Raw genomic sequence first — 18,836 nt, forward strand, 5'->3', positions numbered from 1 at the left:
CTGCCCCTCCCCTGCTCATGTTTTCTCTCTCTCTCTCTGTCTCAAAAATAAAAATAAAAACATTTTTAAAAAGTTGTATTAAAAAGAATTGTTTCAAGTATCAGAATACTGTAAATAAAGCTAAGATCACTCCCCCCAAAGCACCTATCCCTTCTAAAATAACCATCGTTTCGGGTGCAGGGCTGGTTCAGCATTCGCAAATCAATCAATGTGATACATCACATTAATAAAAGAAAAGATAAGAACCATATGATCCTGTCAATTGATGCAGAAAAGGCCTTTGACAAAATTCAGCAAACTTTCTTAATAAAAACCCTCGAGAAAGTCGGGATAGAAGGAACATACTTAAAGATCATAAAAGCCATTTATGAAAAGCCCACAGCTAACATCATCCTCAATGGGGAAAAACTGAGAGCTTTTTCCCTGAGACCAGGAACACGACAGGGATGTCCACTCTCACCGCTGTTGTTTAACATAGTGTTAGAAGTTCTAGCATCAGCAGACAACAGAAGGAAATCAAAGGCATCAAAATTGGCAAAGATGAAGTTAAGCTCTCACTTTTTGCAGATGACATGATATTATACATGGAAAATCCAATAGACTCCACCAAAAGTATGCTAGAACTGATACATGAATTCAGCAAAGTCGCAGGATACAAAATCAATGTACAGAAATCAGTGGCATTCTTATACACTAATAATGAAGCAACAGAAAGACAAATAAAGAAACTGATCCCATTCACAATTACACCAAGAAGCATGAAATACCTAGGAATAAACCTAACCAAAGATGTAAAAGATCTGTATGCTGAAAACTATAGAAAGCTTATGAAGGAAATGGAAGAAGATATAAAGAAATGGAAAAACATTCCATACTCATGGATTGGAAGAATAAATATTGTCAAAATGTCAATACTACCCAAAGCTATCTACACATTCAATGCAACCCCAATAAAAATTGCACCAGCATTCTTCTCGAAGCTAGAACAAGCAATCCTAAAATTCATATGGAACCACAAAAGGCCCCGAATAGCCAAAGGAATTTTGAAGAAGAAGACCAAAGCATCACAATCCCAGACTTTAGCCTCTACTACAAAGCTGTCATCATCAAGACAGCATGGTATTGGCACAAAAAAAAAAAAAGACACATAGACCAATGGAATAGAATAGAAACCCCAGAACTAGACCCACAAACGTATGGCCACTAATCTTTGACAAAGCAGGAAAGACTATCCAATGGAAAAAAGACAGTCTCTTTAACAAATGGTGCTGGGAGAACTGGACAGCAACATGTAGAAGGTTGAAACTAGAACACTTTCTCACACCATTCACAAAAATAAACTCAAAATGGATAAGGACCTGAATGTGAGACAGGAAACCATCAAAACCCTAGAGGAGAAAGCAGGAAAAGACCTCTCTGACCTTAGTCGTAGCAATTTCTTACTTGACACATCCCCAAAGGCAAGGGAATTAAAAGCAAAAATGAACTACTGGGACCTTATAAAGATAAAAAGCTTCTGCATAGCAAAGGAAACAACCAACAAAACTAAAAGGCAACCAACGGAATGGGAAAAGATATTTGTAAATGACATATCAGACAAAGGGCTTGTATCCAAAATCTATAAAGAGCTCACCAAACTCCACACCCGAGTAACAAATAATCCAGTGAAGAAATGGGCAGAAAACATGAATAGACACTTCTCTAAAGAAGACATCCAGATGGCCAACAGGCACATGAAAAGATGCTCAATGTCGCTCCTCATCAGGGAAATACAAATCAAAACCACACTCAGATATCACCTCACACCAGTCAGAGTGGCCAAAATGAACAAATCAGGAGACTATAGATGCTGGAGAGGATGTGGAGAAATGGGAACCCTCTTGCACTGTTGGTGGGAATGCAAATTGGTGCAGCCACTCTGGAAAACAGTGTGGAGGTTCCTCAAAAAATTAAAAATAGACCTACCCTATGACCCAGCAATAGCACTTCTAGGAATTTACCCAAGGGATACAGGAGTACTGATGCATAGGGGCACTTGTACCCCAATGTTTATAGCAGCACTCTCAACAATAGCCAAATTATGGAAAGAGCCTAAATGTCCATCAACAGATGAATGGATACTGGAGAGTGTGATACTAAGTGAAATAAGCCATACGGAGAAAGACAGATACCATATGGTTTCACTCTTATGTGGATCCTGAGAAACTTAACAGAAACCCATGGAGGAGGGGAAGGAAAAAAAAAAGAGGTAAGGGGCGCCTGGGTGGCTCAGTCGGTTGAGCGTCCAACTTCGGCTCAGGTCATGATCTCACGGTCTGTGGGTTTGAGCCCCGTATCCGGCTCTGTGCTGACAGCTCAGAGCCTGGAGCCTGCTTCTGATCCTGTGTCTCCCTCTCTCTCTGCCCCTCCCCCACTCTCACTTTGTCTCACTCTGTCTCTCAAAAATAAATAAATGTAAAAAAAAAATTAAAAAAAAAGACAAACTGAGGGTTGATGGGGGGTGGGAGGGAGGGGAGGGTAGGTGATGGGTATTGAGGAGGGCACCTTTTGGGATGAGCACTGGTGTTGTATGGAAACCAATTTGACAATAAACTTCATATATTGAAAAAAAATAAATAAAATAACCATCGTTTCTCAGGACACCAATTTGACAATAAATTTCATATTTAAAAAAAGAAATAAATGACAAAAACGGTAATATAAAAAATAAAATAAAATAGCCATCGTTTATGTTTTCAGTTTTTTTATGTTTTCAGTATCCTCTCAAATCTTTTTTTTAATGTTTATTTATTTTGAGAGGGGGGAGGAAAGGCAGAGAGAGAGGGGCAGAGAGAATCCCAAGCTGACTCTGCATTGTCAGCACACAGCCTGACGTGGGGCTTGATCTCATGAACCATGAGATCATGACCTGAGCCAAAATCAAGAGTTTGACGCTTAACCAACTGAGCCACCCAGGTGCCCCACATCCTCTCAAATCTTAAAAAAAAAAAATGTACACACACCAACCTGTAGAAATATATGGTTTATGTGTATGTGGTTTTTTTATGCATGGTGACAATAAAAAGTATATTTTCCATGTTGATGCTGCAACCAAACAATATCTTGAAAGGGTGACCTTTGTGGCTATTCCTTCCATTTCATCATTTTACAAGGACCTCCCATGCAGAGATCTCCAAGATGACCTGAGAAGAACACACGTTGTCTAAGAAGGAATGAAAACAGGATTAAAAAAAGAAAAGGTGCCTATGTGCGTGCATGTGTGCATGTGTGAATGCATGTGTGTGTGGATGTGTGTGTGTGGATGTGCGCGTGCATGTGTGCATGCGTGTGCAGATGTGTGTGCAGATGTGAGTGCATGGGGGTGCGTGTGTGAATGCATGTGTGTGGATGTGTGCATGCATGTGTGTGCATGCACGTGTGTGCAGATGTGTGCGTGTGTGTGTGAGTGTGTGTGTGCGTGTGTGCGCGTGCATGCAAGGGTGTACTTTAACTACTTGAGAATCAAATGGGAAAACCCTCAGGGGCAAAAGCAGCACAGAACTTTGGCATAACAGTGCGCCCGAGAGAAAGAATAGAAGGAAAGGAACATGACAATCATACTTCCCAAAAGCCTTTTAAAAATGCGATTGTCCAAAACTAACACTGGCTTAATGCTTTAAGGGTCTGACACAGAAGTCACTTACACATCTGTGAACAGCAAGGAGTGTCTGTGAAAGGCGACCTACATGTCTGTAAACCGACGCTCATGCCTTCAAAGTCAGGAACACAACAGGGAGCAGTGGGGACCACGGCGCGGACAGAGTGTGCCCTGATGGGGAAGCCCCTGGTAACCTGCTGCAGCCAGTTCTTGCTAGGACCAAATGTGAACTAGGAGTTCCATCTTCCCATTTTAAAGAGAAGCATAAAAATAGCTGATAGTTTTATGTTAAATTCCTCGATTTTTAAATGTCGACCATGTACAACTCAGTCTCAAAGAAACAACACTGTGCAGCTCAATGCCTGGCTGGTCACACTGCAGGCTGAATCTGGAGCACAGGACACCGGTGTGCAACCAGGAACATTCTGTGACAGATAATTATGTGGTACACGGACAGGTCTTTCGAAGGCATTGAGTGCACGGGTAAAGCCCTTCCGGGCCGTTACTTGCTTTTCTCCATTTTCGTTTGGAATGAGTTTCTGAAAAGGGTTGGGACAAAACCACCCACGGAAATGCCCTTTCTTTTCTTCATGTCTTCGGTATTTTCAGTTTCATCAGAAGAATTTTCACACTGTGTTACCTTGGAAATATATTGGCCACTCTATTTCATATCCTCTGAGGAAAGATGCACCCTGATTCGCCCAGAGAGGGGACAGAGGCTCAGGGTTAGAAACAAGAAGAGTTCTTAGAAGGACCCCTATGACATGCCCAATGAGCGCATGTGATGAGATACAACTGAGGAAATAAACCAGGAAGGAAAGGGATGAGCCCCCATTTTCTCTGCAAGGAGACAGCACACACAACACATTAGGACATGCAGCATTGAACCGTTGACCATTTTCATGAAACTCCGCCTAGAGGTTTGAAACTGAACACAACCAGAGTCTATAAATGCAAAAACAATCCCTCCCCTAAAAAAAGTGAGGTTTGTTCTTAACTGGTGGGGTTGAGGAGCAGAAACTAGAGGGAGATGAACAATTTTTAGGAAGCCACTGCCAAGATGGAAAGACTCGTGATACGCGCTCAGTGTAGAAACAATCACTGATGACTTCCTGGTAAACAAACGCAGTGTTTCAAAAATTCAAGATGTGAGGAGCTTCAGATGCAGGACATTTGAGAAAAGGCGCATCGTACCTTGAAAATGAAATCAGCCATCAAAGGTCCTGGGATCTTAAAGGTCTGCCTCTCCGAGCCCCTCTGAAATTCAACTGTGGTGTTTTCTACAACAAAAACTCCAGGGCTCTTAAAGCTGTGTTCTCTTTTGCTTCCTTGAAGTGTTTTTGATTCGATAACTAAAATTTAAAAACAGAAGTGAAATGAGAGAACTATCTTGAAAGCATTCGTTCTATTTCAAAAATTATTTCACTACACGTATACCAGCATAGGAAGTAGCAGGATTCTCGCACCGAGAGTCGTGACAGCGAGGCTTTTCTTTCCAGGAATTAACTTTATTTGTGCCAGCACAGCTCAGTTGAGTTCATACCTGAAGAACTGAGCCCCGAACGCCACGAGGCAGAGGTTCTTATACATTTTCTCTTTCTTTGTCTCCCATAGATGGTAACACACAAACATGCAGTCTGATTAAGCGGTCTCATGTTACAAGGTCGTGAGGGATGTTGTCACATACACGTATAGCCAGGCTGCCTTGAGTTTTTGTTTTTTCCTTAGGGAGGGGACCCTACCACAGTGATAGCAACACAATATCAACACAGCCACTTAGCTTACATGGACTCAGATTGGTGGGATACATATGCAAGCTTTTTAGTCGTCCACAAAGGTGTGAGGTCCAATTGGGTCTACGCAACAATTTGGAGCCATTCCCGCAATAAGGGGAAAGAGAAAACATCTCTTTCTTCATACTTTTTCATGATGTCGCTATTATTCAAAGTAAAGATATGTTATTCATTTGATCATCCATTGAGAAGATCTTTTTTTTTTTTTTTTTAATTTTTTTTTCAACGTTTATTCATTTTTGGAACAGAGAGAGACAGAGCATGAACGGGGGAGGGGCAGAGAGAGAGGGAGACACAGAATCGGAAACAGGCTCCAGGCTCTGAGCCATGAGCCCAGAGCCCGACGCAGGGCTCGAACTCACGGATGGTGAGATCGTGACCTGGCTGAAGTCGGACGCTTAACCGACTGCGCCACCCAGGCGCCCCTTGAGAAGATCTTAAGCCCAGTCTTTTATTTGGACAAAACCACCGTGAATTTTGAACTTGCTTTTTTCTTTTTTCAAGTAAAGTTTTCATATTGAAATATAGATTCACAGGAAGTTGCAAAAATACTAGAGAGGTCCTATGCACCGTTTTGCCCAAGGGTTCAGTTACATCTTATATAATAACTACATTGCAGTATGAACACCAGGAAATCGACATTGGTAAAACATGTGCATTCCTATGCCATTTTATCACACATCACCGGGATGGAGACACAGCACTATTTCATCACCACAAAGATCTCTCCCCCGCATGTTATCTCTTCATTCACATTTGCTTTTATACGAACAGAAGGGCTTTTAGACCTCCTACAGAAAAATGTCAACAGTTGAACCAAAACAGCATTTCTACTTTTTGTAAAGGATATTTCTTTCTGGTCTAAGGTTAAAAAAAAAAAAAAAAATTCAGGGGCGCCTGGGTGGCTCGGTCGGTTGAGCATCGACTTCAGCTCAGGTCATGATCTCGCGGTCCATGAGTTTGAGCCCCGCGTCGGGCTCTGTGCTGACAGCTCAGAGCCTGGAGCCTGTTTCAGATTCTGTGTCTCCCTCTCTCTGTCCCTTCCCTGCTCATGCTCTGTCTCTCTCTGTCTCTCAAAAATGAATAAACGCTAAAAATTTTTTAAAAAGGTGTGGCCAGGGCCCGGGGCACATGCATTTCTGACCCCAGCTCTCTTTCCGTCTCTGCCTTGGGTTTTCACTGTCTTGTTTCTAAAATGTGGAGTCAGAACAGACAATATCACAGATCTTCTGCTCTGAAACCTATACTTGATTCATGCATATTCAATGGCCCTTCGACCACCTTGAACCAAGGACACGACAGAACCCGAGCCCCAGGAAAGCTGAGAAAACACAACAAAACCGTCTGGCATTGGGGGCTGCGATCTGCACGCGGCTGTGTTTGGCTGTTTTCCTTTGATTTCTCTCTGCTCTCTGGAGCATCTGTGGGAATCCAAGAGCCCTGGACAGACTGCATAACACGCATTAGGAGACATCCCTGATTATGCCTGACAGGCAGGCTGGGAACTTTTCTGGGAAAATTCAGAGCTCCTTGATCTACAGGAGTCATTAGCGGTCGAAGAATACTGCCGGCTACTCTCAGGCACACAAAACCCCAACCACGTTGGCCCTGATCGCTACGACCACAGTGGATTTTTGGAAAGCGTGAGATTAAATTCATTTCCTGGTTCCAATGAAGATATAAAACTGTTACAAAGTGAGCTGTCAGAAAAACAAAGATGGGACACTAGAGATAGTAAGAAGGCCCCACACTGCATGGATTATCCCTCTGCAGTAAAGGAGGAGCAACAGTGAGCATTCTGGCAACATCAAAACACACGGCGAGACTGGACAAAATCCATCCACACAGAGGGCTTGAAAGACACCGAGCTTCTAGACAGAGGTTCAGCCTGAAATGAGTTGAGGTTAAATGCAGATAGTGTTCAGCGGCTTCCACGGCTGTGCTGGGGTTGCTTCAGCACTGCGTTAGCCTCTGCTAGGATCACAGCCTCCTAAGTGTCAACGGAATGCGGAGTCACAGCAGAGATGCCGGAATCTGGGAGGAAGGGGAAGGCCTGTCGGACATCCAGCCTTGAAAACCAAAGGCCAGCGTTTCTGTTAGTCTGGTCCTGGTGTTTTGGGTTTTTTTGCTATCAAATCTATTCCATTACTTGGACAGTGTCCAGGACTGTTAGTGGCAAGGGCATGAGAACTTCAGGGAGCAAACCCACTCTTTTTGCCCTTTTTTCAAGGGCAGGTGAATTATCCAAACCACTCTTTCCCTCCACTGACACATATATGCTCGTGAAAAAACTGTCTTTATGGCTTTTTGGTTTTTTTTTTTTCAGAAGGTTTCCAGCTCTCTAGGTTGCAAATGCTGGCTGCATAGGTAGGACGTGGAAGGCAGGTTCTCTGATCGCTACTGTGTAGGAGTCAAAAGTGGGCGACTAAAGACAGGGGAAGGGATTTCATGAAAGTGGAGATCATGGATACAAGTGATTCAGATGATATGGACTAACAGAGCCACTGTGATGAATCCACAGGCGAGGCGGAGACTGGTGGAAAGCAACAATTCAGATGATGTGTTGACTTGTAAATCCATTTTCAAGTGTTTATTAATTTTGAGCTTTCTGCTGTATTTGCCTGCAGCCCTATGTTGTGATGATGTACGATTCGTGGCTTCTAAGAAACGCACACGGCCCTTCAGCTGATAGAGCTTTTCCGGACCCCTCCGTGGTTTCTGCAGCAAGAGGGCTTGTCCTGGGTGGAGACCAGGAAGCCCCTAAACATACCCGCCACTAAAGGCAGAGGGTATGTGCCTTCAGCCCTGCTGTCCACCGCTGACTTCTTTCTCCTCCTCAGGCTTAAAACGGTGGGGGGTTGCAGAGAAGAGTGAAGACAAAGATGATGTGCGGTCTCCAACAGATGAAAGTAGAATCAGAAGTCAAGATGCTTTCAAATTCCCCAAATCTTCACAGCTCAAGTCTATGATGGTGCCTTTAAATATTCTGATCCAGGGCACCTGGGTGGCTCAGCTGGTGAAGCATCTGACTTTGACTCAGGTCATGATCTCCTGGTTCGTGAGTTCCAGCCCCATGTCAGGCTCTGTGCTGACAGCTCGGAGCCTGGCGCCTGCCTCCAATTCTGTCTCTCTCTCTCTCTTTCTCTCTCTCTGCCCTTCCCCTGTTCACACTGTCTCTCTCTCAAAATAAATAAACATCTAAAAAATAATAAATACATAAATAAATATTCTGATTCATTCCAGTTGTTTATCAGAGAGATATCTACAAACATGATGGAAGCTTCTAGCTGCTTCCAGCGGAAGGGTGTGCACGGAGACGCACCAGTCCAGGCATCTCTCTTTCAAAAGAGGTTAGCCTTCTGCTAACCATCCTCAAAAGGTCTCCTTAAATTCCCAGGCCACTAAAGTCCTGTTAGGTAAACATACTGAGCGTTCACACAGCTATGGCAGTCAGAAATACATCAAACTTAGGTTTCGAGTAGTGCTGCGTTTAGAGTACATGCGACCAGACTCACTAGTCATTTCCTTTGGTCACTATGCATCTACGCTTGTATTTTTAATTTTTTTTTTAATGTTTTTTATTTATTTTTGAGACAGAGAGAGACAGAGCATGAACGGGGGAGGGGCAGAGAGAGAGGGAGACACAGAATCGGAAGCAGGCTCCAGGCTCTGAGCCATCAGCCCAGAGCCCGACGCGGGGCTCGAACTCATGGACTGCGAGATCGTGACCTGAGCTGAAGTCGGACGCTTAACCGACTGCGCCACCCAGGCGCCCCCCGATTTTAATTTTTTATTTTTATTTTTTTATTTTTTTCAACGTTTATTTATTTTTGGGACAGAGAGAGACAGAGCATGAACGGGGGAGGGGCAGAGAGAGAGGGAGACACAGAATCGGAAGCAGGCTCCAGGCTCTGAGCCATCAGCCCAGAGCCCGACGCGGGGCTCGAACTCACAGACCGTGAGATCGTGACCTGAGCCGAAGTCGGACGCTTAACCGACTGAGCCACCCAGGCGCCCCTACGCTTGTATTTTTAGAGTCGACCCTTTAACAACACGGGTTTGAACCGCCCAGGTCCACTGATACAGGGATCTATTTTCAAGAAACAGTCCCAGTACTGTCTGTGTGTTTTCTCTTCCTTAAGACTTTCTTAATCACATTTTCTTCTCTCTGGCTGACCTTATTGTAAGAATACTGTATATAAAACAGATAATATATAAAATATGTGTTAACTGACTATTTAAGTTGCCGGTAAGTCTTCTGCTCAACAATAGGCTGTTGGTGGTTCAATCCGGTCAAAAGTCAAAAGTTTTACGCAGATTCTCCACTGTGCAGGGGTTGGTGCCCTTAACCCCCACATTGTTCAAGGTCAACTGTACATGTCTACACATGGTCAAAAATGATTCTTTTTACCAATAATGCAGGTTTTCAGTTTATGGCACCATGCCTTCTCACATTTACTGCTAGTCAAACACATTTAATGCCAAAGCTTTGCTATAATAAAATCTCCTTCCCAGGAATCCTTTTATTGCTTCCATTTTTGATGTTTTAGGGAAATGGGGGACTATGTTGGGGCCAGGCTTTGGACAGGACTGGAAATTTAGGATCTGAACACCTCCAGGCAGGTAAGACAGACATTCTGTAATTAAATTCCATTCCACAGCAAAGAGACTGACATTAACATTACTGAGTGTTCTCAGTTCTTAATGATGTAGCCTTTTGGAAGGTTGTAGTTAATGCAGATCTTCAAAGAATGATTTATTTCAGCAAAGTAAGCTTTATTTCAGGAATGTATCTTTGTTTCAAATAAAAAATTAAGAAAACAGTTGTATAAATCAAGAAAATAAAACCACTTCTATATTTAGATGTTCAGAAATGCTAACTAAATCCTTTGTAAACGAAGCCAGTTGTAATCATCAGCAGAGAACGAGAACTTTCAGAAACCCTTCCAGAGTCAATTGCAAGACTGTTCAGAAGGAGAAATGTTCCAAACAACAGCTCTGTCACCTTGGGAGAAATGGGAACATTTTTGAGCCCTGTTCTTGGAACAGTGCCAGTTTTGAGTATAAAGTTATATTTAGTATGCCAGAACATATTTGCATGTAAATGAATATTTTCCCTCAAAGTATTCATTTTTACTTATTCTGTTTACCGTCTACCTATTCTGGTTTTGGAACTTACAAACCCATTTTTGCTTTTCGCAGCTGAATTTTGGGGAACTGCCTTGAGCATCATGAGAAAATTGGGCCCAGTTGCTGAAGATTTTTTAAACATCTTTTTGATATGCCATAAAATTCACATGCCATAAAATCTGCCCATTTAAACTGTAGTTTAATGATTTCAGTACATTCACAGAGTTGTGAAAACATCACCATGCTCTAAGTTTAGAACATTTTTTGTCATCCCAAAGGAAATCCTATACCCACGAGCAGTCATGCCCCCATCTCCCCACGAATCTGACTCCCCCAAGCCCCAGGCAACCATCAGTCTCCTTTCTGTCCCCATAGATTTGCTTATTCTGGACATTAGACATAAATGGAATCATGTAATATGTGGCCCTTAGCATCTGGCTTCTTTCACATGTTTTCAACGGCCATCCACATTGTAGCACAGGTCGGTCCTTCGTTGTCTGCTACAGCAAAGTAATGTTCTACATACGCCACATTGTATTTATCCATCCATCAGGTGATGGACATTTGGGCTGGTTTCACTTTATGGTTATTATGAATAATGCTACTATTAACACTCAGCACTTTGTAGTTTTGAATCCAGAATTGTATGTCACAATGGGATCCCTCAAATGTTCCACAAAACTTGGATCTGAACGATTTTTACCTGTTTTCAAAAAACCAAGTTCACATTTGTAAGGATGAAGATTTACTCTCATCAAGAGCTCTAGGCTGTAAGCCATTTTCAAAAGAAGCTGAGAGAATGTTGTGATGCTTCCTTGCAGAGAAAGCCTTGAATAAAGTAACCATTATATGACTGTAAACATTTTGGTATTTTAGTTAAAAAATATTGGTCACACTCTTCTGGTCATAATTCATAAAATGAAGTTAAGGGTAAAAAAAAAAAAAAAAAAAAAAAAAAACCTTTCAAACAATTATTCACCCTTACTGCCCCAAAGACATTCTCTTGCTTCTCTGATTTAGATCATAATGTACTGCAGAATTTCTTGGGTTTTTTTCTTTTCAAGATTTTAATCTATATTACTGGTGATCTTAAACATGTTTACTTTTTTTTTTTTTTAATTTTTTTTTCAACGTTTATTTATTTTTTGGGGGACAGAGAGAGACAGAGCATGAACGGGGGAGGGGCAGAGAGAGAGGGAGACACAGAATCGGAAACAGGCTCCAGGCTCTGAGCCATCAGCCCAGAGCCCGACGCGGGGCTCGAACTCACGGACCGCGAGATCGTGACCTGGCTGAAGTCGGACGCTCAACCGACTGCGCCACCCAGGCGCCCCTTAAACATGTTTACTTAAACATTTTGACATCACCTTTTCTCAGAGAACATTTCTGGTTTGAATGAATTCAAAATACACACACACACACACACACACACACACACACACATTTAAAAGCTACCAAAGATGTAAGATGCTTGTGGCCCAGAGAAAATTTTATAATAAAAAATCTAGGACAGCGGCTCAGAAGAAAAATGGCAAAAACTGTGTAGCACTTGGAGGCAGTGGACCTTGATTTGTGTACCTTTAAAATAGTTATAAATACTGGTTTGTACTTTTAAGGAAAGAGATTGCTGAACTCAGTAAGCTTCCTCAAGGCCAGGGAGCCAGTCTTGGCACAAACCCATTCTCCTGAGAATAAGACTGAGGAAGTCCTGCCTCTGGCCACAAGGAGACCTTGGAAAAGAAGCAAACTTTGGTATTTCCTGTTCTTTTAGGTCCTAAGAGAACAGAAGACAAAGGCAGAGGAGATGCCATCTGACTCTGGCCAAAGAAACAATATAGCGGCAATCTTCTATCATTTCAAACTCAGTATTCTGGGAAACCAGTGTTTACTCTCGCAGCCCCTGGACCCGATGTTGTGATGTTCTAGCAACAAAGCTTATACTTTCCAGCCATAATCACTGATATGGTTCTGGGTTTAAAAAAATTCTTTTTGTCCCAAACTGTTGAAATTTCTAGAAAACTCTTGAACCCCATTCTAATCTCCATGTAAAAATAGTTTATCCTCGTTGTAACTCCATTTCTTCTCCCACAAGGGGATTAATTCCGACTGGTATATTTCCGTGCCCTGGGGGAGGAGAACAGAAAAATTCAGGGTATTGATCATTCCCTAGTGATGGAGACGATTTCAGAGTGGTTGGCAAAATCCTTGAGACGTTTGCCTACCTACCTGAGAACACAATGGAAGATTTTTGTTTTGGCTACATAAACTATCAGGAAATAAAAACATGTCAAGATTAAATTGTACTTACAAAGATGGGCCGGTCCTTTCAGTGTAATTCTTACACTTCGACTGCCTAAAGGAACAGCAATCACATTTTCTTCCCCTGGGAAAGAACACAAGACAAATACAGTAAACCTTGTGCGTGAAAGGCCTAACAACATAAGCAAGTCAGTGAAAACTGGGGGTATTTGCAAAGGGTTCTTTAACCACATTTTTGTCTTATTATCAAGCAATCTCTGGAAAGCACTTACTGTGTGGAAGGCATATTAATACTACTCATAATTTTATCTAAATGCATTAAAAAAATTTTAAGTTATTATTTATTTATTTATTTTGAGAGAGAGAGAGAGAGAGAGAGAGAGAAAGAGTGAGTTGGGAAGGAGCAGTGAGAGAGAGAGAGAGAGAGAGAGAGAGAGACAGAGAGAGAGAATCCCAAGCAGGCTCTGCACCATCAGTGCGGAGCCCAAGGCAGGGCTTGAACTCACGAACTATGAGACCATGACCTGATCTGAAGTCGGACACTTAACCGACTGAGCTACCCGGGCGTCCCTAAAACTTTTTTTTAATGTTTATTTATTTTTGAGGGAGAAAGAGAAAGAGCACAAGCAGGGGAGGGGCAGAGAGAGAGGGGGAGACACAGAATCCAAAACAGGCTTCAGGCTCTGAGTCGTCAGCACAAAGCCCAAAACAGGGCCCAGACCCAAGAACCACGAGATCATGACCTGAGCCGAAGTTGGATGCTGAACAAACTGAGCCCCCCAGGTGCCCCTTAAATGCATTTTTAAAAGACTAAATTAAAGTTTAAAATCAATGCTACCACCTGTTCAGCCTCCATCTCCAGGCCTCATTCAAGTGCTCTGATGGGCGGTGGTCCACACACTAGGGCCCTCGGGCTAAGCCTGGCCACACTCATTCACTTATGTCCTTTACCCACAAAGGCAGGATTGGGTGGTTGTAAGCAAGAGAGCAAGGCTCACAGGCCTAATCTCTCTACTATCTAGCCCTTCACAGAAAAAAGTCTGAAGATCCCTTGCCTAGGTAATCACCTTGTGGAAATCCTAGTCTTTAGAGATGTTCTTTTCTTCCATGCTGTTACGCATTCTGAAATTAATTTTCACGGCTACATGATAATCTGGGCTCATGTATAAAATTTTACCCCAGCAGTCCCCCCTTTGAACATTAAGTCTGTTACTCCATGATATCAGCCTGTTATCATTGATATGAATTACTTGGAGCACAGACTGTTTTTGTGTAACTTCCAGAGAACACATTTTTTTTTTTTTTTTGATAAATTCTGGGACAAAATGGTTGGATCAAAGGATGTTACTATGTTTGCTGACTTGTCTGTAAGTTTTCATTACATAAAAATACCTGTTTATTACGGAAAATTGAAAAAAATGCAAACAAGTAAGGAGATAAAACCATTTCTAATCCTGCTGCCCAGAGATTATCACCTCTAACACTTGGATAAATATTCTTTCCAGATTTTGTTTGTTTGTTCCTAATATACATAGGTGCAAAACAAAACAAAACAATGAACACTATTTAAATGTCCACTATTGGGGCGCCTGGGTGGCTTGGTCTGTTGGGCGTCCGACTTCGGCTCAGGTCATGATCTCATGGTCCGTGAGTTCGAGCCCCGCGTCGGGCTCTGTGCTGACAGCTCAGAGCCTGGAGCCTGTTTCAGATTCTGTGTCTCCCTCTCTCTCTGCTCCTCCCCAGTTCATGCTCTGTCTCTCTCTGTCTCAAAAATAAATAAAAGTTAAAAAATAAATAAATAAATAAATGTCCACTATTAAGGGGAGAGGTGAAACAAACAGTGATACACACATACTCAGGAATACTCTACACCTGATAAAAGTAAAGATAAGAAGCTATAGGACTTGATGTGGAATTAAAGCCAACATACATACTGATGACTGAAAAAGGGAAGTTAAAAAACAATATATGTGGGCAATGATTTCTTGGATAAGACACCAAAAGCACAGGCAACAAATAAAAACAAATAAATTGGACTATATCACAATTAAACTTTTGTGCATCAGAGGATACTATGAACAAGAATAAAAACGGAACGGGAGAAAATATTTACAAATCACATATCAGATAAGGGGTTAATATCCAGAATATACGAAGAACTTGTACAACTCAACAATGAACAACCAACCCAATGTAAAAACGAGCAAAGGACTGGAACAGACATTTCTCCAAAGAGAATATACACATGGTCATTAAGTGCATAAAAACATGCTCAACATCACTACTCTTTAGGGAAATGCAAAGCAAAACCACAATGAGATCCCACTTCATACCTATTAGGATGGCCATTATAAGAAAAAAACATAAAATAAAACCAGAAAATAATCCTTAGGATGAGGAGAAATCAGAATACCCATGAACCATTTGTGGGAATATAAAATGGTTCTACCACCAGAAAGAACAGTTCCTCAAAATATTATATACAGAACTACCATATGATTCAGCAATTCCACGTCTGGGTTCAAACCCCAAAGAACTGAAAGCAGGGATTCAGACAGAGACTTGCACACCCGCGTTTACAAAATTATTTATAATAGTCAAAGGCGGAAGCAACCCAAGTGTCCATCCACAGATGAGTGGAAAGACACCACGTGGTAAATACATATAATGGAATAGTATTCGTCCTTAAAGGGGGGCAGTTCTGACACATGCTGTGTAACACGGATGAACCACAAAGATGTTAAGCTACGTGAAATAAGCCAGTCACAAAAGGATAAATATTGTATAATTCCATTCGTATGAGTAGTCAAGTTCACAGAGACAGAAAGGAGAACGGTGGGTACCAGGAGTTGGGGTAGGAGACAATGGAGAGTTCTTGTTTGTTTAGTGGGTACAGACTTTCAGTTTTGCAAGATAAAAAAGGCTGGAGACAGATGGTGGTAATAATGGTTACACACCAACGTGAACGTATTTAATGCCACTGAATGATACACTTAAAAATGATTAACATGACTGGGGAGCCTGGGTGACTCAGTTGGTTAAGCATCCAACTTCTGCTCAGGTCATGATCTCACAGCTTGTGGGTTCAAGCCCTGTATCAGGCTCTGTGCTGATGGCTCAGAGTGTGGAGCCTGCTTCTGCTTCTGTGTCTCCCTCTCTCTCTGCCCTTCCCCCACTCACGCTCTGTCTCTTTCTGTGTCAAAAATAAGTAAACATTAAAAAAAATTTTAAAAATGATTAACATGATCAATTGTAGGTTATGCATAATTTACCACATTAAAAATGTGTAAGACATAAACTCATTATAAAGTACATGTGTATAAGTATTGCATTCTCATGTATATGTAATTTTTAAAAAATTTTTTAATGTTTATTTATTTTTGAGAGAGACAGAGCATGAGCAGGGGAAGGGCAGAGAGAGAGAGAGGGAGACGCAGAATCTGAAACAGTTCCAGGCTCTGAGCTGTCAGCACAGAGCCCGATGTGGGGCTCAAACCCACAAACTGTGAGATAATGACCTGAGCCAAAGTCAGACACACAACCAACTGAGCCACCCAGGGGCGCCCCCGTGTATATGTAACTTATAGCAATATATACATGTATATATTATAATACATTGTGTTGTATATGGATACATGGAATAACATGGTATAAACATAATAATATGAGAATGCATAGCACTATGCAATTGCATATCAGTAAACAACAGAGTGCAATTTTAATTATTTAATCCTTTAAATTCATGGAAGAGTTTTCACCAAACTGTTGACAGTGGTTAACTCTAGGGAAAGGGATCAAAGTTCCAGAAATTACTGAAGAAGACCATAGTTCTATATTTTTTGACTTTTGTATAATGGCAATGTACTGATGAGTTACTTTTCAAATACAATATTATAAAGCTAGTAACATTTTTTACAAAAGAAGATAGAAACTGGAAAGGAGAAAAAGGACCAGGGCCAAAAAGTTTTACTGGATGAGTTTTGGAAAACCTTAAGTAAATAGGTACATTGCACATAAAAAGAAGACTGAGGGGCACCTGGGTGGAGTCTGTTGGGCATCTGACTTCAGCTTAGGTCATGATCTCGCGGTTTGTGGGTTCGAGTCCTGCACCGGGCTCTATGCTGACAGCTCAGAGCCTGGGGCCTGCTTTAGATTCTGTGTCTCCCCCTCTCACTGTCCCTCCCTTGTTCATGCTCTGTCTCTCTGTCTCTCAATAATAAATAAGCGTTAAAAAATTAAAAAAAAAAAGAAGATGGAAAGATTCTCAGTAATATATAAGTAAAATAACTCAGATACCCAAACCAAACACAGCACAAAAATAAACAGATGAACCAAATCTTATTTATGATCATAGATATAAAAATAAAAACTAAAACAAAGCAAATTAATTACAGATTGTATCACAAGAATTATGTACCATGACTAAACAGAGTATATGCTAAAAACCATTGATTTAACATGATAAAAACCTGTTAATATAATTGGTTATATTAAGAGATCAAAAAAGTTAAATGTTATGATCATTAAATGAATATAAGAAGGTATCTGATGAAATTCAGCATACATTATAAGATTCTTACTAAAGCCAGGAATAGAAGGAAGCATCCTTAATTTAATAAAGAATCAGAAGCATGAGCAGACTTAGTGGTGAAACATTAGAATTATTTCCATGTAGTCAGGAACAAAATGAGGATTATCGTCACCATTTTTTTCCATGCTCTTCTGGGGATCACTTTCTTACTCAATGTAATTAGAAAACAAATAACATATAAAAATATATATTGGAAAGAAAAAATTTTAATGCCATTATTTGTAAATTGTCTAAGTAAAAATTCAAGAAGAAAAATCCATTACAGGTCAATATCCCTGAAGAATATAGATGAAAAAATTGTCAACAAAATACTAGCATACCACATTCAGCAGCACGTTAAAATGATCGTTCACCAAAATCACGTGGGATTTATCTTCCTAGGATGCAAGGACGGTTCGATATACAATGTGATACATCACATTAACAGAATAAACGAAAAGAATCATATGATCATCTCAATAGAAACAGAGAAAACACATCTAACAAATTCAAGATCCACTCATGATAAAAACTCTTAACAAATTAGGGATAGAAGGAACATATCTCAACATATTAAAGGCAATATATGACAAGCCCACAGCTAGCATCACATTCAATTTTCCTCTAAGATCAGGAACAACACAGACATTCCCATTCTCACCACTTGTATTCAACACAGCACTGGAAGTGCTAGCTGGAGTAGCAAGGCAAGAAAGAGATAACAGGTATCACAATTGGAAAAGAAGAAGTAAAACTGTCTCTATTTGCAAGTGACATGATTTTATATAAAGACCCTTGAACAATGCAGAGATTAGGGACACCAATCACTCACGCCATCAAAAATCTGCCTATAACTTCCTCAAAAACTGAACTGCTAATAGCCTACTCTTGACCAGAAGCCTTACCAAAAACATAAACAGTTGATGAATGCATATTTTTCATGATACATGTATTATACACTACATTCTTACAATAAAGTAAGCTCAAGAAAAGAAAATATTAAGAAAATCATAGCAAGAGGAAATACATTTACAGGACTGGACTGTATTTATCCAAACAAAAATGCACATATAAGTGGACCCATGCAGTTCAAACCCATTGCTGTTCAAGTGTCAACTATCTCGAAAATCCAAAGACATGACCAAAAACATGTTGATCTAATAACAAATTCAGTAGAGTTGCAATATACAAAATTAGCATACAAAAATCAATAGCACTTCTATACACTAAAAGTAAATCTGAAAAAAAAGTAAAGAAATTGATCTCATTTACCATAGCATCAAAAACAATACTTAGGAATCAATTTAACTAAGGAGGTGAAAGATCTCTACTCTGAAAACTGCGAGACCATGATGAAAGAAACTGAAGATACATATACATCTAAAGGCATCTTAAGTTCATGGGCTGGAAGAATTAGTATTGTTAAGATGTCAATACTACCAAAGGC

General features: G+C 40.9%; 1 protein-coding gene across 1 annotated transcript in view; it reads right to left on the minus strand.

Annotated features, from left to right (window-relative positions):
* ADAMTSL3 (ADAMTS like 3) overlaps positions 1-18,836 on the minus strand; it is a 352,536-nt gene that overhangs the window by 155,025 nt on the left and 178,675 nt on the right. The window contains exons 8-9 of the mRNA XM_045448581.1: positions 12,869-12,943; positions 4,832-4,989 (exon numbers count right to left, since the gene is read on the minus strand). Of these exons, the coding sequence (XP_045304537.1) occupies positions 4,832-4,989; positions 12,869-12,943 (233 nt within the window). The remainder of the gene's footprint in view (positions 1-4,831; positions 4,990-12,868; positions 12,944-18,836) is intronic.

The sequence above is a fragment of the Leopardus geoffroyi genome, chromosome B3 (assembly GCF_018350155.1).
Source record: "Leopardus geoffroyi isolate Oge1 chromosome B3, O.geoffroyi_Oge1_pat1.0, whole genome shotgun sequence".
NCBI lineage: Eukaryota > Metazoa > Chordata > Mammalia > Carnivora > Felidae > Leopardus > Leopardus geoffroyi.